Source organism: Notamacropus eugenii, chromosome 6, assembly GCF_028372415.1.
Source record: "Notamacropus eugenii isolate mMacEug1 chromosome 6, mMacEug1.pri_v2, whole genome shotgun sequence".
Lineage (NCBI taxonomy): Eukaryota > Metazoa > Chordata > Mammalia > Diprotodontia > Macropodidae > Notamacropus > Notamacropus eugenii.
This window is the reverse complement of record NC_092877.1, coordinates 385,371,245-385,389,362: the sequence shown is the minus strand read 5'-3', so window position 1 is coordinate 385,389,362 and position 18,118 is coordinate 385,371,245. Positions and strand designations below refer to the sequence as shown.

Here is an 18,118-nt window from a genome sequence, read left to right as displayed (position 1 = left end):
CCTGGGGTAAAAATATGCTTTGGGAACCCATGGTTTTAAAACTCTCAGCTAGGTCATTTACATTAAAATGACACTGAAAAAGGCATTTTATTGGATGAAATCACAATGGCTGGACTGTGCAGACTTCCCATTAAGGAGGCCTGAAAGGTGCCCGTTGGCACATTGGCCAACAACCTGTTCTCTATGTCAGAAAATCAGCTTTGGGGGTTTGCCATCATGCTCACTGTTGAAAGATTGCCGATCATTATCATCAATGCTGATTAACGAAGTCATTTCTTTTAAAAAATCAAGCCTGAACTGGAAGTTGACAATACTGAGTTTATTTCCTGCTTGTCTCTTCTTATTAAGGGCTCTTAAGGGGTGAGTTTTTCCAAAAGATAAGAAATGCCATAATTATTTTTTAAAATTTTTCTCATTTTAAAGGCATTTTTATTCATTATTGCCATACATCTGAATTTTAGCAAGACTTGGCTTGGATGCCACATTTCAATGCAAAAAGCATGATTTGTATTCGCTGGTAATTTGGAGCTGAAGGCTGAAGATGGCTCATGTGGCTTTGCTCTGTACTCTAAGTATAGCCACATTTGTCTTTCTTCTTCAGTTCCCCTGCCCTGGCACACATACTTGAAAGGCCCCCTTGGTGACTCCTGGGATGGGCCCAGAAAGGATTCCCCTGGCCTGAATCTGATATTTGACTTTGGCTGGCAGGTTAGTCTCCACTTCACAGGAGGCCAAGTTTGGGAGTAAATCATACCTGTTCTATGAGAAACTACCATGATCTGTGGTCTTGCCACTGTGGAAGCATTCACCTGCCTTCCCCTACCCCTGCCACAATGGAAATGAAAACTCATAATTCCTATCCATGTCCTCCCCAAAGTTCCCAAAGAAAGTCCATTCACTCTGCTGGGGGATTTCCTTGGGTTCTCTTGCCATTCCACTGGACCACATGGACTGCCATCCCTCCCTCTAACTACACTACAAGCCCTTCCTATTTTGGCCACATAGTTTTTTGATGGCACTTTTATCTTACTTCTTCTGCAGAGCCCCTTGCTTGCTTCTTAAGACCAGCTCACATGCATCATGTACCTCCCCAATCTTTGACACGGCAAGATATGATCATTCGATACTTGACCCGGTTGTTCTGGCAGTAGAAACACCCCAAGAAAGAATGGGAGAAATTATCCAGACAATTAAGGCTCCAAACCAAACCAAAACTATTGCCATCACTGATAAAACAACCTCGGTTATGAACTATTCAGAAATTTCTTCCATTTTCCATTTCATCTTATAAGTACAGACACAACTTTGTCCCCCACAATCAGTGATTTCATTTTCCTGTTCCTTAGTTCCTCAACTTCAGGCAGTATTTCCTTGGGAAATTAGGACTGTGAATGGTACTACAGCCTCCAAGGGTCTCACACTCTTACATAGATACATATGGCATAGATTTATAGCATACATGTAAATATATTATTGTATGTTTATAATGTGCATGCACCAATCTGTAACACAAATCACCCTCCTCTCTAATGAACTGTCCTATTACCATCAAAGGAGCTACCATCTTCCCAGCCTGTTGGACTCCTCACTCTCATTTAGCCCACCGGCCACTCTGTGGCCCAACCTGGCCATGTCTTCTCTGGTCTAGATCCCCTCTTTCCACCGTAGCTACCGGGTTGGGTCAGGCTCTTTGCTCATGGCTGAGTATCGCGACAGCTCAGACTGGTCTCCCTGTTTTGACTCCCTTCCTTCCCCCAGTCTGTCCTCTGAGACTCAGCTGATGAAACAACTTTCCTAAGGCCCAGATCTGACTTGGTCACCACCTGTGTGACCTTGGGCCATTGTCTTCATTGGTCTGTGCCTCAGTTTCCTCATCCATAAAATGAGGATGATAAGAACACTTTCCTTGTGGGGTGGCTGTGAGTGTCCAATGAGAAAATATGTTTAATCAAGTCTTCAAGCATTTAGGAAGCTTCTTCTATGTGCCAGACATTGTGCTAAGACAAAAGAAAGAGTCCCTGTCCCCAAGGAGCTCACAATCTAATGGGGGAGGCAAGAAGCAAAGTGCTCTGCACAAACAAGCTCGGAATGGGATAAATTAGGTTCTGACAATCTCAGTAGGAAGGTGCTTGTATCAGTGGAGACATCTCCATCATCTTTCTCCTCCTCCTCATTGTTACCCCTCCCATATGTCCTCTCTGCCATCCATGGGGTATTTCTTACTTCACAAGGAAGCCACACAGCCTGACTCACTGAGGCTGCTCCAAATCTCTGTGATCTAACCTGAACTCAGAATTTGCTGCCTCAGGACAATCTGCTGACTCTTCACTGATTCACCCGATGTCCTGCTCCCCTCAGTGACTTCCCCAAACCTTGTCTTCTCACCTAAAGCCTCCAACCACGTCCCCTCTCCTCACCCAAGATGGGGCTGAATACATTGCCAGGGGAGCAGAGGCCGTCACTCCTGAGCCCCCTTCTCCTTCATTTCCACCCCAGGTTATCCCTTCACCATCCTCTGCGACCTTCTCGTTTACCCTGATCTCTTACAAAGAGGCAGACTTTCTCACTCTGCTCAGTCTCTCATCTCGTGTCCTGGTCTTCCCCTTTCTTGACTGATCCGGGGAAGTTGGACCCTTCACTCCTTAGCCCTAATCATCAGTCTATCTGTCTGGCAGAGTGAAGAGACAACTTGACTTGAGTTCAAATCCTCCCTGAGATTCCTATTATCAGTGTAACCCCATGAGACCATTGTGAGACCACTTTCTCTTTTAGCCTCAATTTCCTTGGATGTAAAATGGACATAAAAGTAGCCCCTGTCTTGATGGATTGTTATGAGGATGCAACAAGATGACACACACAAACCATATTGCAAACTTGAAAGCATTCTGGAAGTGTGGTTTCTTCTTTATCCACTGTTTGTTGTCTGACTGTGACCTCACTTGGGGTTTTCTTGGCAGAGATACTGGAGTGGTTTGCCATTTCCTTTTCCAGCTCATTTTACAGATTAGGAAACTGAGGCAAACAGGGTGAAGTGACTTGCCCAGGGTCACACAGCTAGTGAGAGTCTGAGGCTGGATTTGAACAGGAAGACAAGTCTTCCTGACTCCAGACCTGGAGCTCTTTCCACTGCACCAACTTATGAAAGTTTCTTAAACTTTTCAGGTTGTCTACCATGCTCAGCAAACCCTTTGTCCTCTTCTCTCCTTCTTAGAATACCTACCATCTATTCTCACCCCTGCCTCCATTTTATAGATGGGCAAACTGAGATTCAGAGAGATGATGTGGCTTGTCTAAGGGCAGAGACAAATCCGATGATTCCAGCCCCTCCACCCCCTCCATACTACCTGTGCTCCTTGAGGGGAAGAGGGGAAGGGGGTCAAAGACAGCACCTCTTTAGAGAGAAGTCCATGAGGATTATATCAGCTGCCCATTGTGCAGGGTCCCATTGAGAAATACAGACAGGGGCCAACACACATTCTTTCAAGAACCCCAAGTACACTTTTCCACATGAGCCAAGAGCCTCCAGTCATGTGTGAATGCACTGCTTGCTCACTGCTAAGTCCTTTGATAGATAATTAGGAGATTTTCCTCGCTGAGCCTCTGAATTCAGCAGCTGCAGTGTCTGTTTAGGAAAAACAGAAGAAGAACCCTTAACCAACCATCCACCAAACTATAGGAAAATCCCAGGTCCAGGAGCCTGCAGCATGTGGTGACGCCCCACTGGGCTGGCCTTTGGGTTGTGGTGACACCCTGCTGGGCGGACCTTTGGGTTGTGGTGATGCCTTGCAGGGCTGGCCTTTGGGCTGATGACTTTTTCTTTTTCTTGGTGGCTGGGGGTCTATTTCACCAGGATGAATTTCAAATATATTCTCGAAAAAAGGTCACATGGATCGACCTGTCCTCCCTGAACGGCTTGGTCAGCCTCACCCCAGACCATCCCCTCATCGCTGACCAGGATTACGTCATCAACCAAGCCATCCTCAGGCCAGATTTGAAGGTGAGTGACCTCCAGGTACAGACATGACCTATACATGGTTAGACATCAGAGGATTCTGCTGGATGATGCCCCAGGGCTTCATGAGGTGAGCTTCAAGAGTCTTTGGATCTCAGACACCTGGGTAGCCCATCCCAAGGCCCAAAGCAGTATGGAAAAGTGGAGAGATCACTGGCTCTTGAGTCAGAGGCATAGGTTCAAATCCTACCTTTGGGAATAACCCCCGACTGACCATGGGCAGGTCCTTTAGATGCTTTGGGCCTCATTTCCCTCCTTTGTGAAATGAAGAGGTTGAGCTCAATGACCTCTGGAATCTCCATCATTCCCAGAATGTTGAACATTTCCTCCAGGTAAAGTCTGCCATGTTTGGGTTGCATTGAGTAGACCTTCCAAGGTCTGGAGCTAGGCCATGAGAAGAGATCAAAGGAGGACATTGTGGGAGGAGGTGTGTCTGTGTTTGGATTTATTTTAGGTTCCTCCTTGGGTTACTTGAGGGATGTGCTGGTAAATGTTTAACAACTGGCTCTCCAGGAAATAAACAAAAAACGAAGCTCCAAACAAAACATTACACAAGAAACCCTTTCAAGTATAATCTGTGAATGGACATTTCCTCCTTCACTTGCTTTTAAGTCTGGACAATCAAGGCAGCACTAACTCAGGCCCTGATCTGTAATTTGCTGATTTCCCAAGTGTTTGGGTGAAATGTTCACAATGTAAATTTAACAACAGACTCTCTTGCTGTGGCCCATTTAACCAACTTTCCCATCTACACAGTCAGAGTCAATGGACTGTGGCTTCTTCACCACCCCTTCTTCCATCTGGTCTTTCCCGCTCTCCCTGGATGCTGGCACCTTCCCGTTATCTCATATTTATTTGTGGATCCATATGGATGAGTATGCACTATCTCTTCCCACAGACTAGAAGCTTTAGGAGGGCAGAAGCTTTTCATTTTGTCTTTGCACCCCCGTATGCAGCTCAGTGTCTGGCATATAGTGAGTGCTTAACAGATGTGCTGAGGACATAGAGGGGAGAGTCAGGGAGACTTATCTCCTGAGTTCAGATCCCACTCAAACCCTTCCTAGTTGGGTGACCCTGGGCAAGTCCCTTCACCCAGTTTGCCTCAGTTTCCTCATCTGTAAAGTGGGCTGGAGAAAGACATGCAAACATTCCAGTATTACTGCCAAGAAACCCCAAATGGGGTCACGGAGAGTGGGACATGACTGAGAAATGACTAGACAAAGACAAATGTGTTGAATAATTGATTGATAACCAAGGGAAAATGCTGGCCCGGGGATTTGATCCAAATCAGTGAGAGAGCTTCTACCCTCTGGGCAGCTTCCGCCTCTCCCACTCAGTCCCCTGAGGTTTTCCCCATAGACATTGATCATGATTCCATCCATCAGTCCCATGGTGTTTTTAAGTGGACAAAGCTCTTTCCAGACAAGTTGCATCTGAGGCAGTGAGGGAGACATCAAGGGGCTATTAGACCATTTTGGAGATGAGAAAGCTGAGGCTGAGACAGTTGGGTCCCTTGTCCACTGTCCTGTTTCTGTAAGGGTCTAGATCTGAACCATCATCCTCCACACCCCAGATCAGCGCTCTAATCTTTATACAGCCAGACCTTGTCTGTTGGGCTACTCCATTCACAAAGACCAGCTGTTTTGTCAGGAGTGTGGAGACAATCAGTGAACTTGGACTGGACTTTCGTAGGGACATAGTTTTCTTTTTATAAAAAACTAAGGTCCACCCCTGAGCAATGGCGGCCATTATGACTGAGTCATCCCCCATACTAGTCCATCCCTTACAAACAGTGAATTGGTTTAGACCATAAAGAGAGCTTGGAGTGCCTTGTCTGGAGTCACACCTTGATCTCTTTAGGCCAAAGCCCATGCTCTGATGCCTGGTGCCTTGGGAGGCCTGTGTTTTGGGTGGCAGGACGGATGGGGAGTCTGGCAAGGCAAGAAGGTTTTGATATGTCTTAGGAGTCCTGCCCCCTTACTTGACCAAACATCCCCCTTTAGAGGCTGTGCTAGCCTGCTGTTTCCAGGGGAGGAATGACCCCTGTTCTTCCCTGTCCTGTCCCAAACTTTATAGGTACATTGGCTGCCACTGCTGGCAGTGTATGGGCTGGAACATCTCCCACCTTCTGGGCAGGTCTCTTCTTGCTCTGCCAGGATCGCCGGCACCTTGGCCTTCCTCCATCTTCTCTCCCCCATGTCCAGAGATGGGCTCTCCTGACCCCTAGCCTCCCTCTTCCTGGACACTTGACCCCCTCAGCCCCTGTTGCATTTGTCAGACTTGGGGTCTGGGGAGGAGGAGCTAGAAAGCAAGGGTAAGCCCCGTATCATTAACTGTGGCTGGGATAGGCCAGATACCACAGTTGATTGGCAGGGTGTGAACATGGAAGCTAGTTCCCTGAAATTCTTCGGGGGGCTGTATTCATTGTTTAAAAAAAACCCTTCTGAAATTAAGGATTCTGCATACAAATTTCTTCTGTGGATTTGAACGCTTGAGCACAGACGGAAAGTTGAAGGGGCCTGTGGAGTCCCACACTAAGATGGCAGCATTGGGTATCCCCCTGCCAGAGGACAGGAGAAGTCAAGCCTGCAGGCTTGCCCTACAGGAGAGGAAGAGCAAAGGAGGAGGGGCACAGCCTGGTGATCTGCAAGCTCAGGGCATCCTATCACAGTGAGCTCACTCCAGCTCTTTCCTCCGAGACCAGGAAGGACTTGCGCTGGACATCAAGAATCCCCTTTTCATTGAGTCTAAAATCATTTCTCAAGGGCTTGCTTGGTGCCTGGGTCGCTGCTCAGAGAAAAGAGGAAAGTAAGCAGCCCCAGCCTCAAGGAGTATCCATTCTACTGGGCAGAAACAGTTTGCACAGAGATCAGCAGACACAAAGAGCAGACTGAGTAAATAAAAAGGCGCCTCCTGACAGGACTGGTGGATATTATGGCCATGGTGATCAGGACAGGCATCCTGGAGGAGCTGGAATTTGAAACGAGCCTAGAAGAAGTATTAGGGTTCTAAGAGCTCAGGGGAAGATGGAGGGTGCTCCATACATAGGGACCGGTTTGTACAAAGGCATGGAGGTTAGAGATGCAAATGATCCAGTTTGTCCAGAACTGGAATATATGAAGAGGAAAGAGGGGAAAGGAGTCTGGAGCCAAGGGGTGATGGACCTGAAAGGCCAACCAGAGGCATTCATGTTGTATCCTAGACACAATTTGAAGCTTGAAGAGATAGGGAATGTCCTGAGATAGTCCACTAGCTCAGTGCACTGGGAGCCTAGTACAATGCCTGGCCTGGGATTCATGGAGCTCTGTGGGAACGTCTTCCCTTTTTCACATGACCCCTTGTTTGTACTGAGTGATTGCCTCCACAGGCTCCAACTGAGGGCTACTGATTTGCTCTGCCAGGCTCCAGGGACCCTGATGAGGGGAAGGGAGGCCAGCCCATGAGTGGCTGAAGGAGGTTTGTGTGGACCTGTCTTGTCTTTGGGGTGCACCTGGAAGAGAACAGGTTGGCACGTAAATGAGTTGCATACTTTCTCCCTCGGCATTCCTCCTGGCTCTGTGACCTTGGCTTCTGGGTGCCTGCAGGGAGCACCATCCTCCACATCTGAGTCACAGGCTCTACTGAGAAACACATCTGCGATTCAGTAGCCAAACAAGAATTCTCTAACTAAACATGATTTATCTATGGTATGCTTGTGTGGGGTTCAGGTAACCAGTTTACATCTATCCCCACAGGATGTGCTTGGGAGCCTGTTGAGTGAAAGGTGTCTGGGTCAGTTGAGGCGGGGTCCTTCCAGGTCCCTAGAATCCACTGCATGGGCGTTGGTTTTGAGCAACTGTGCCTACCCCAAGGCTGTGCTCTCTTTGGTAGGATGTGGAGGGAGCAGAGCTGACAGGCAGCGCTGGCCATCCCCAGGGAGTAGGGAGCCAACACTCAGATTGTTACCTTGGCCAGCTTACATTTTGCTTAAAAAAGAAAGAAAGACCTCATGTGAAGTAACTCATTAGTTCATGGGGGATATTTGGGGTTCTCTTCAGAGTGGAGGAACTCCATTCCTACAAAATAAAGCGGGGCCAATGGTGCAGAGGTTATAGGATCCCCACAGCAGTGTTGGAAGCGACCTCAGTGGCCATTAGCCAACCTCTCCCAATCTCACAAATAAGGAAATTGAGGTCCAGAGAAGTAGATGAAGAGGTTTACTTAAAGCCATACTAGGAGTAAGAGACAGGGTGGAATTAGAACCCAGCTTGTCTGAGTGAGTATCCCACTCCTTCCACGTCACCAGGTCATCAGAGCACACTCTGTGGGATTCAGGATTCTATAAGTTACTCAGCAGTTTCAGAAATGGCTCAAGAAGATGGGGAACCTAGCCGTGTGACAAAGGGGAGCTAGCATCATTATTGATCTCTATTTGTCAAGTCAACAGATGCCTTGGGGTTGCTTCGTGCCTGTGTCGTTGAATCCACACTATCCCACTGTCTCCCTCTCATCAGCTGAATAGGGACTGACCAGTGGTTCTGATAAATTTCTCATGGCCCCAGGAGCAGCTGGGAGGAGTGTTTGCCTGGAGCCCTAAGGGCATGAATGAGCTTCACGTGAGATTGGGCAAGCAAGGTGGCTTGGAATCAAATTGAGTAAAGCCTTGAATGCTGGGCTAAGGAAGGTCATGGGAAATAGGTACCAGTTATTGGTGCTGATGAGTCACGTCCAAGTCTTTGTGACCCCATGTGGGATTTTCTTGGCAAAGATGCTGGAGTGGCCATTTTTAGAAAGGTATAAACATTGGTATTGATAGAAACAAGTTATCTGTTGAACACCTGCCTACCATGTGCCAGAGATGAAGATACAGAACAGGGGAGGAAGGGGAAGGAGACAAGCATGTGTTAAGCACCTACTACATGGGAGCACTCTGCTAAACTCTTGACAGATATTATCACCTTTGATCCTCAAATGACCTTGTGATGTATGTGTTCTATAAATATACTCAACACAATAAAACCCTCCTATCCACAGGGAACTTACATTCTATGGGAGAGGATAATGTGGAGCCACCTAATTACACACAAACTGTAGACAAAGAGACAGGAGGGGAAGAGGGCAATTCATGGGCCACCGATCAGGAAAGGTGATGGTGAAGGTGGGATTTGAGCTGAACCCCCCTGAGGCACCTTCGGGATGACTAAGTACCAGGCAAACTGGGTTGCCATCTCCTCTCCCACTTCCACACATTTGCACAGGCTGGCCCCCTTCCTCAGAATTCAGCTCAGCGCCAGTTCCTCTGGTCTTGCTAAATTCCTCTAGCTGCAAATGTTTTCTTCTTCCTTCAATTTCCCTAGAAAATTTTGTGCAGACTTTACCTTTGACACATTACCTTATAGTTAACTTCATTTTAATATTAATTCATTCCTCCAGTCATCCATCCATTTATTCATTCAAGAACACTTACTTTATATCTTACAACTTTGGTGAAATTATTTTTTCAATTAATTTAACTTGACCATCTTGGGTTCTCTAAGCAAACCATCAGATTATTTATAAAAAGGGATCATTTGCTTTTTCTTTGGTAATGTGAGGTCCCTAAATGTATCATGATAGCTAACATTTCTAATGTGATGTCATGGCACACAGTAGGTACTTCATAAGCACGTTTTGACTGATTGAGGAGTCGAATGATTCCCCCAGAGTCACACAGATGTTAGGTGTCCTAAGGAGGGTTTGAACCTAGATCTTCCTAAGGATGGCCTTTCTTCTGGTGTAGATCTGTCTGTCCTCTGTGCCTCCTTCAGTCCATGGAGCCATCCCAGGCAGGACAGTCCCAGAATGCCATGGGGTCCACTGCCTATCCAGACCTCTGCTCATGGCTTGTCTTTCTTGGCAGGTGAGGAGTATCCAGGTACAGAAGATCAGGTATGTTTGGAATAACTCAGAGGAGCAGTTCCAGAAGGTTGGGTGAGTTGAGTCTAGAAATTGCCCACAAGGTGAAGGTTTTCCCCCATCAACCTGAAGTCACAGTGAGCACTTCTGTCTCTTCTTGTAGGTGCCTCGAGGATGGGTTCACGGCTACCAAGATACACCTTAAATTTGGATCTGGCCTGACCAGAGAAGAGCAAGAGATTCGGTAGGAAGTGAGCCCTGCCCTCACAGCAGGGAGCTTGTGCCTGAAGGAGGAGGCTGCCTTGGCCAGTCCTATCAGAGTGCTGGAGAACCTGGACCCTCAGAGGGACAGAGGCTTGGGAGAGCCACTCTCTCTGGAGCATGACTCTGCCATTCTCCTCCCCAGGGCCCCGCTCATTCCAGCTCACTGCAGGGAGTCCTCCCTAGGTTGTCCTGTGATTTCAGGAGAAGACAGAGGGATGGGGGCAGGAGTTTGCCTAGGAACCTCTTGTTTCCCTGTGGGATCAGACATGTCTCCAAGCTGAGCTGAGAAATGCTGACTGACTTCAGCATAAGGGCTTCTCTTCCTTCCTCCAAGGACTCCCACAACTGCCTTGGCTTCCACATGGAATTCTCTGGTGATGTGGAGGAGTGTGTGTGTGTATGTGTGTATACACATATGTGTGTGAGTATGCATATGTGCATGTGTGTGTGTGACTGTGAGGCTTCTGGCCACTCACAAATGGTCCTTTATATGTGGGGTCTATGGGAACTCTTATGGGGGAACTGAGTTGAAAAGTCATAAGACTGAAGCCATAGTACACCAAGTGACCCCTGAGGAGGTGCGAAAGAGCTAGTTTGCCTTATGAATTCCGGGCTTGAACACTGACACTTGAGGAGAATCTGGACCAACAGAGGCCACAGCGCCATGATTGTTACTATTAATATCATTCTTGTAGTTTCCATGTTGTTTGGCAAGTGCTGGGGGCTCCTCTTTCCTGCCCAGGAATTTCTCTAACTTGGGCAGCAGGAGTCAACAGGCCAGCTGGGGCAAGCGAGGCTGAGAAGCTCTTTGACCTCCACTCTCTCCCACAGGAGGCTAGTATGTGGGCCCAATGCTATTGATGTCGAGATCACACCCATCTGGAAACTTCTCATCAAGGAGGTAACCCAAGGCCTTCTCTCTCTCACTGGGCCACAAAGTGTGTGAATTAGGGTTTTGTCTTTAAAACCAGCTCGCAGATCTTTAATGATAATGTTCAAAAAAATATAGAGATAGAGGCAACCTGCTCTTCTCTTTCCTTTCTTTTTTTCTCTTCTCTTCACGTCCTCTATTTCTTTCTCTTTCTTTCTTTCTCTTCTTTCTTTCCTTCCTTTCCTTTTTACTTCCTTGCTTTTTTCATACCACAGAGGCTCACAGGTGCGTTGTAAAGCCCAGTGTGAGACATCAGGACTGTGTGTGCATATGAAATACTTTTTACTTTATTATACCCATGCCAGGAATTTCTTTTTTTAAACTATGATGTTTTCCTGAGATTACATATTCTACTCTTTGTCCTGTAGGAGACATAATAACTTTTCCAACAAACACTTCTGTTCCTTGAGTTGTCCCATGCCCCCTCATCATCCCTCTAATTGACCGGATCAGCACACATTCCTGTATGTGACACTCTCCCATCAGTCAGTCAGTCAACATTTATTAAATCCCTACTGTGTGCCAGGCACTGTGCTCAGTGCAGGAAAAGCCAAAAGAAAATCTCCACCCTCCAGGAGCTCCCTATCAGTGGGAGCAACACCAAGCAGACATACACACAAGCTATATGCAGGAGAAAAGATCATTAAGAGATGGGAAGTGCTAGCTTTGAGAGGGATTGAGAAGGGATTTATGTAGAATGTACGGTTTTAGTTGGGACTTGAAGGAATCCAGGGAAGTCAGTAGGCAAACATGAGCAGTGGCAGCATTCCAGGAAAGGAATGGAGAGAATTCAGGGAGCTGAGAAGAGGAGGGTCTTGTTTGAGGAACAATTGGGAGGCCGGAGTCACTGCACCAGAGAGGAGGGGATGGGGCATTAAGGTGAAAGGAGACTAGAAAGGACTGGAAGGACTTTAAGTGCCAAACGTAGGATACTGTATTTGATCCTAGAAGTGATAATGAAACCACTGGAGTTCATTGAGGAAGGGGTGACATGATCAACCTGTGCTTTAGGAAAATCACTTTAGTGCTAGAATGGAGCATGGATTGGAGTGGGGGAAGATTTGTGGCAAACAAATACACCGGTAGCTACTGCAATAGTCCAGACATGAGTGAAGAGAGCCTCCATCAGTGATGACAGAATCAAAGGATGGAAGGACATATGCTCAAGAGATGCTATAAAGGTGAAATCAATAGGCTGTGGTGACAATTTGAATATGGTGGGGGAGGATGAGAGGTAGTGGAAAGACATCGATAACTCCTAGCTTGTGAGCCTGAGGGAAGGGGAACATAGTGTTTCTATCTCTAGTAATAGGAAAGAAGGGTTTGGAGGAAAGAGTTCCATTTTGGATATTCTGACTTTAAGTTATCTACTGGAGATTCACAGTTCAAGTTGTCTGAAAGGCAGTTGGAGATATGAGATTGGAGGTTAGTGGAGAGTTTGGGGCAGGAATGACAGATTTGATAATCACCAGCATGGAGATGGTAATTGTATCCATGGAAGCTGATGAGATCACCAAGGGAAGTAGGAATGAGGAAGAAGAGAAGGGAGCCCACCTCTTGTTATTGGGAGACACCTATCATTAGAAGGCATGATGCGGATGAAAATCCAGTGAAGGAGGACGAGGAGTGGGCAGAGAGGTGGATGAAGATCCAAGAGAGATGGATATTCCAAAAAACCAGAGAAAAGAGAGGAGAGCATGATCAACAGTGTCTGAGGCTGCAGAGAGGTGAAGGACAAAGAGGTTGGAGGAAAGGCCTTCCTTTACTAGAATATAAGCTCCTTAAAGGCAAGGACTATCTGGTTTTTTATATTTGTTCTTCCAGGGCTTAGCACAGCAAGCTTTGAAAAACTAGTTTTTAAATGACTATTACTCCTTCCTGTTTACCAGTATCAAATACAGGAAAAAGAACCATTGAACTTAACTGAATTTCCATTGCTGACAGAACTCTTTTCCCAAGAAGTCACTTGGTACAGAATCTGGAGCACTGGAGTCAAGAAGACTTGCATTGGAATCTTATCTCAAAAACCTTAGTTCTGTGGCCCTGGGCTAGTCAGCCAACCTCTCTGGGCCTTAGTTTTCTATCTTTAAAATGAAAGGGTTGGATTTGTTGACCTTTAAGGTCACTTTCAGCTTTAACTCTCTGGTCTTGTGGCCATCCCTCTAGGGCTATGAAAAGATGCCTTCCCTGAGTACTAAATGCCTTGCCTCCTCCTCTTACTTTAGCAAGACTGTTATAATTAGCTTCCTGTAGAAGACGAGGATTTTAGTTGGCATTCATAGACATTCATATGAACCTAGGGGGTCCTACCCCCATTTCCCAACTAAATTTGCATTCCTTGATGAGCTTTGCCTTCTCATCTTCTTTAACTGTGGGAACAGCAATGCCCAAGGGTCTTCCCACCTACACTGCTCACATCATTGCCTCAAGGAAAAGCAGTATCTCAACAAGCCAGAAATGTCTCTGCATTTCCCCTGAGGTTTCAGGCATGGGACAAAAGCACCACCAACCACATGGACTGATAAGAAAAAAGACACTGGCTTTCTAATGAGCTTTCTTCTGTCTGGCGACAACTTTCACTGCCCCTAATTTAGACCAGAGTCCCCCAATATGGACATGATGAAGTTTTCTGTAGGAATGGTTCTTTACCAATGGACTCTCACAGAGTTCTAAAGGCTGGATTCAAATTGAACAGTTTCAACTCTGCTCTGCTCATGAGAAAGAAAATCCCAGCTTTAATTGATGTACTTTGGTAAACAGGCTTACCAGCTACTTTGGAGATGAAAACAGTCATGCTTCAGTTGGTGACTGACCATGGGATATCCTTGTTGTCATGAGCGGGGAGTGGCATGGTGGTCACATCTTCCTTTTCTTTCTTCTTCGGGCACCACCAGGTTCTCAATCCATTCTACGTGTTCCAGCTCTTCAGTGTCTGTCTGTGGTTCAGTGAGGACTATAAGGAGTATGCTCTTGCCATCATAATAATGTCCATCATCTCCATCTCCTTAACGGTGTATGATCTTCGTGAGGTGAGTCTTTTGCTGGGTGAGCCTGGATGCTCAGAAAGGGATCCAGAAGTGGCACGTGGAAGCAGGGGGATGAGCTTTCATACTTCAAAGAGCTGGGATTTCAGTATTGATTAAGTACCTCCTATGTGCTAAATGTTGGAAATACAAAGACAGCAAAAGACAGTGCCTGCCCTCCAGAATCTCAGAGTCTAATGGGAGAGATGATGTAAACAACTACATAGTCGGTCAGTTAGCATTTATTAACTCCCTGTTACCTGCCAGATGACTCACTAGTCTCTGCTCAGAGGAGATAGATACAGAATTAGAGGCCCTCACACTAAATGGGATAAGGAAACATGGTTGGATCTGGAGGATCTGAAACCACCAGGATAGAGGGGCAGGATGGGGAAAAGAGTCCAAGCTCCAAAACCCCTTGGCTCCCTATTCTGGAAGGTTGCTTTGAGGGTACTCGCATTGAAGTGAACCTAGCTGTTAAATGTGTGTGTTCTAAGAAGATGACATGTTAGTGGAAAGGTCTAGTAGGATGTAAATTATTTGAAGGAAGAGCCCAAACCCCAGATCCCTTTATGGGTCCCCATTCAGGAAGGCTACTTTGGGGAAATCAACACTGGAGTGAGGCTAACTGCTAAGTATGTACTCTAGGAAGATACCTAGTCCAATAAGGGTTTATTAAACACCTACCATATGCCCTGATACTGTACTAAATGCTAGGCAAAAGACAGTTTGCCTTCAGGGAGCTTACAATTCAATAGGAGAGACAACATGAAAACAAATATATACAAAGCAAACTACGTATAGTATAAGTGGGAAATAATTAGCAGAGGGAAGGCACTGGAATTCAGAGGGGGTGGGGAAGCCTTCTTATAGAAGGCAGCATTTTACTTAGGAGTTAAATGAAGCCAGGGACATAAGTAGTTGGAGCAGAGGAGAGAGAGCATTCCAGGCATGGTCAACAGCCGAAGAAAATGTCTGGATCTAAGAGGTGGAGTGTCTTGTTTGTGGAACAGTCAGGAGGCCAGTCACTAGAACTAGTGGTAATGTCTAGTTCAAAATGTAAACTCCTTGAGGACAAGACATTGATCACTTTTGTCTTTCTACTCTCCCATCTAGTACAGGGCCAGGCACAGCATAGGTATATTCTATGAGTGCTGAATTGAATCAAGTTGAATTAATTCATTAGAATTTATCTAATTCCAAATCTCTACAATATTTCTTGATTCTGAAGAATTTATTCAAGGAAGTAAAGAATGCTGGGGGATTCTTCTCTATGGTCAATCATATATCTGTCTCTTCCTTGATCCCCAAAGAAAGGGTTGATCAAGCTTAGTGCCAGAAATTTGGGACCTCTATCCCTATCCTTGGGGCTGCTTAGCTCAGTTGCTTGGCACATAATATTCCACCTTGGCATGACAAGGCCAAGTCCTCGAATGGGCATCCTAAGCATTAACACTATTTCCTGTGTCCACCTCTGCATTTCTAGCAATCCATAAAGCTCCACCGGTTAGTTGAATCTCATAATAGCATCCTGGTCACTGTGTGCAGGAGAAAAGGTAAGTTCCCTCTGGTTATTCCCATTTACCTTCTAGATTGGAATGACCAAGTCATCCCATCTCTTGGAAAAAAGGACAGACATTGGGATATAAATATTGATTCAGGGACAAGCTTCATCTTCACCCTGTTCCTCGCCAAGTAGTCTTCTATTAGCTTTTGGGGGTGAGCAGCCATAGCCTTTCCTTTCACTTTTTCTGTCCTAATAACTACCACTGACTCACTGGGTGGGTGATGAGTGCCTCTTTTGGGAGAGGAAAGTCATTTAGATGCAATATCTGTCTCTTCAAACTTTCAGGAGGTATCCAAGAGTTAGAGTCCCGCCATTTGGTCCCTGGAGATTTGTTGTCATTGAGTGGGAACAAAATGCTGCTACCATGTGATGCTATTCTCATTGATGGGGGATGTGTCGTGAATGAAAGCATGCTGACAGGTAGGGAGAATCTCTCTGATGCTTAAAATCTTGGTGTGTTGTCAACTGTCTAAAGCTGCAGACCCCTCTCCACCCCATGATGACCAGTGTCACCTCCTGAGGCAGCTCCTCAGCCAGTATTTGGATCTCAGCTGATTTCACACTTGGCCCTCTTGATGACTTGAGAATAATCTTAGTTCAGTGGTAGTGGCAGTACCTGTGTGAAAGGTGACTGGGAGGAGGGTATGGGTTGGGGTGAGTGAGTATCACTCTTACAGACCTTGCTAAACCTGTGACTGAGGGAACACAGAATTTACATGGCAATCTTTTAAAGTCTCACTCCCTCATTTTATGGATGAAGAAACTGAGGCCAGAGGATGGAGCTATTGACAGTCACACAAGGCCAAGATCTGAGCTCAGTCCTTCAGAACGCTTCACTTTGTTTGCAATAAATAGATGAATGCTATTTTACACTAGGTTGTCCTGGTGTGACAATACTTAAAAAAAAAACCATAGGAATTCTCTACCATGATAACACTAAACACAGTCAAAGTCTCCAGTTCTCAGCAGTAGGGCCTGATGGGGCTTTCCATGATCATAGTTGTGCGTTTAGGAGTAATGGAAGCTGTGGAAGAGGAGGAAGAACCTTCATTTTAAAACCAGAGACCTGGGATTCAAATTTGGGATTCAACTCTGCCAGTTGACTCACTGTGTGACCTCATGTCTCCTCCCTTTTCTTATCTAAAATCCAACTCAACACATCTTTATCGATCACCTCTTGTGAGAAAGATGGAGAGGCAGTGCAGCTTAGTGACTAGATTCTGAGAACTGGCATCCTAAGGTTCGAGGTTTGGTCTTATCTCTGATATTTGCTAGTTCTGTGACCTGTCACTTAACCTCCGTGATTCAGGCAGCTTCTACCTATTAGAATCAAAACTGCTTCAGAGAAGGAATTGTCTTGTTCTTTGGATTGGTAGCCTTAGAACCTCGCATGATGCGTGGTATGTAGTAGATGTATAATAAATGCTGACTGATTGATTAAGTCACAGACAGGCTTCACTCTGTGATCTTCACTGTCAAACTACAGATCACTTATGAAACAGCAGTGTGAGGTACTGTCCAAGGTACTAGTTTGTTAGTTTGGTTTTTGGTTGGGGTGAAGAAGTATTTGTGATTTTACCAGCGCAGGGGAAATTCTAGTGTAGAAATTCCCTCCACTGATCAGACTGGCAAGTCACCCATAAATTATAACCTTATAAAGTTGCCAAGGACCTTGAGAAGTTATTTGATAGGTTCCTATGTGTCAGAGAAGATTTTAATTAAGTTCTTATTCTACCCTAGCATCACCCTCTGCTGAGAGGAGAGGTTTTGCTTCATGGTCTCTTCCCAACCTGGACTGTTATTATCCAAGGTCTATATTAATATAACCCTTGCACTTTGAGAAACTTTAAATCCTTTCACTGGTGCTACCTCTGGCCTCTGGCCTGTCTGAAGAGCTGCATGTTTCTGAAGTTGGGGTAGAAAGGAAGATGATGTTTGACCAAGCTGAGGGTGTACCAGGTTGGGGGCTTGGCCTGACTGAGAAACACAGGAGGAGGTATCCTTGTTGCCTCCCTTTGAAATGCTCCACCATCTTCAATAGCAGAATTGGTGGCCCACTGAATTTGGGGGCTCCTGGGCTCATCTGATATCTGAAATCTAATCCTGACCTGACTTTGCCCAGTCCAGGAGCATTTAGAATGAAGACAGATATGTCACATAAATAGTCCCTCCTCAGCTGCTTAGTGGTCTTGGTGGAGCCTGGGGTGGTGGTGATGGTGGTGTGGTATGATGTGTGTGTGTGTGTGTGTGTGTGTGTGTGTGTGTGTGTGTGTGTGAGAACAGGGTTATAGATAATCAGGTCTCCATCCCTTAAGTTCCTCAGGACCATCAAATTCTTTAATCCTCAGTGTTTGGGGGCTGCTAAATCTCACTTAACAAGTGAGGAGATTGGGCATCATGGGTATGTGACATCAGCCTCCTGTATCCCCGGCAGACAGATGTCCTCG

General features: G+C 46.0%; 1 protein-coding gene across 14 annotated transcripts in view; it reads left to right on the top strand.

The window, feature by feature from the left end:
• Nucleotides 1–18,118, top strand: part of ATP13A4 (ATPase 13A4) — an 82,626-nt gene that overhangs the window by 25,388 nt on the left and 39,120 nt on the right. For all 14 annotated transcript variants that reach the window (XR_011969203.1, XR_011969202.1, XR_011969204.1 and 11 more), the window contains 7 exons: nucleotides 3,851–3,997; nucleotides 9,891–9,961; nucleotides 10,050–10,130; nucleotides 10,982–11,051; nucleotides 13,976–14,110; nucleotides 15,591–15,660; nucleotides 15,957–16,091. Coding sequence is in view for 9 of the 14 variants with exons in the window: in XM_072618883.1 (XP_072474984.1) it covers nucleotides 3,851–3,997; nucleotides 9,891–9,961; nucleotides 10,050–10,130; nucleotides 10,982–11,051; nucleotides 13,976–14,110; nucleotides 15,591–15,660; nucleotides 15,957–16,091 (709 nt within the window). In the remaining 5 variants the exon portion in view is untranslated. The remainder of the gene's footprint in view (nucleotides 1–3,850; nucleotides 3,998–9,890; nucleotides 9,962–10,049; nucleotides 10,131–10,981; nucleotides 11,052–13,975; nucleotides 14,111–15,590; nucleotides 15,661–15,956; nucleotides 16,092–18,118) is intronic.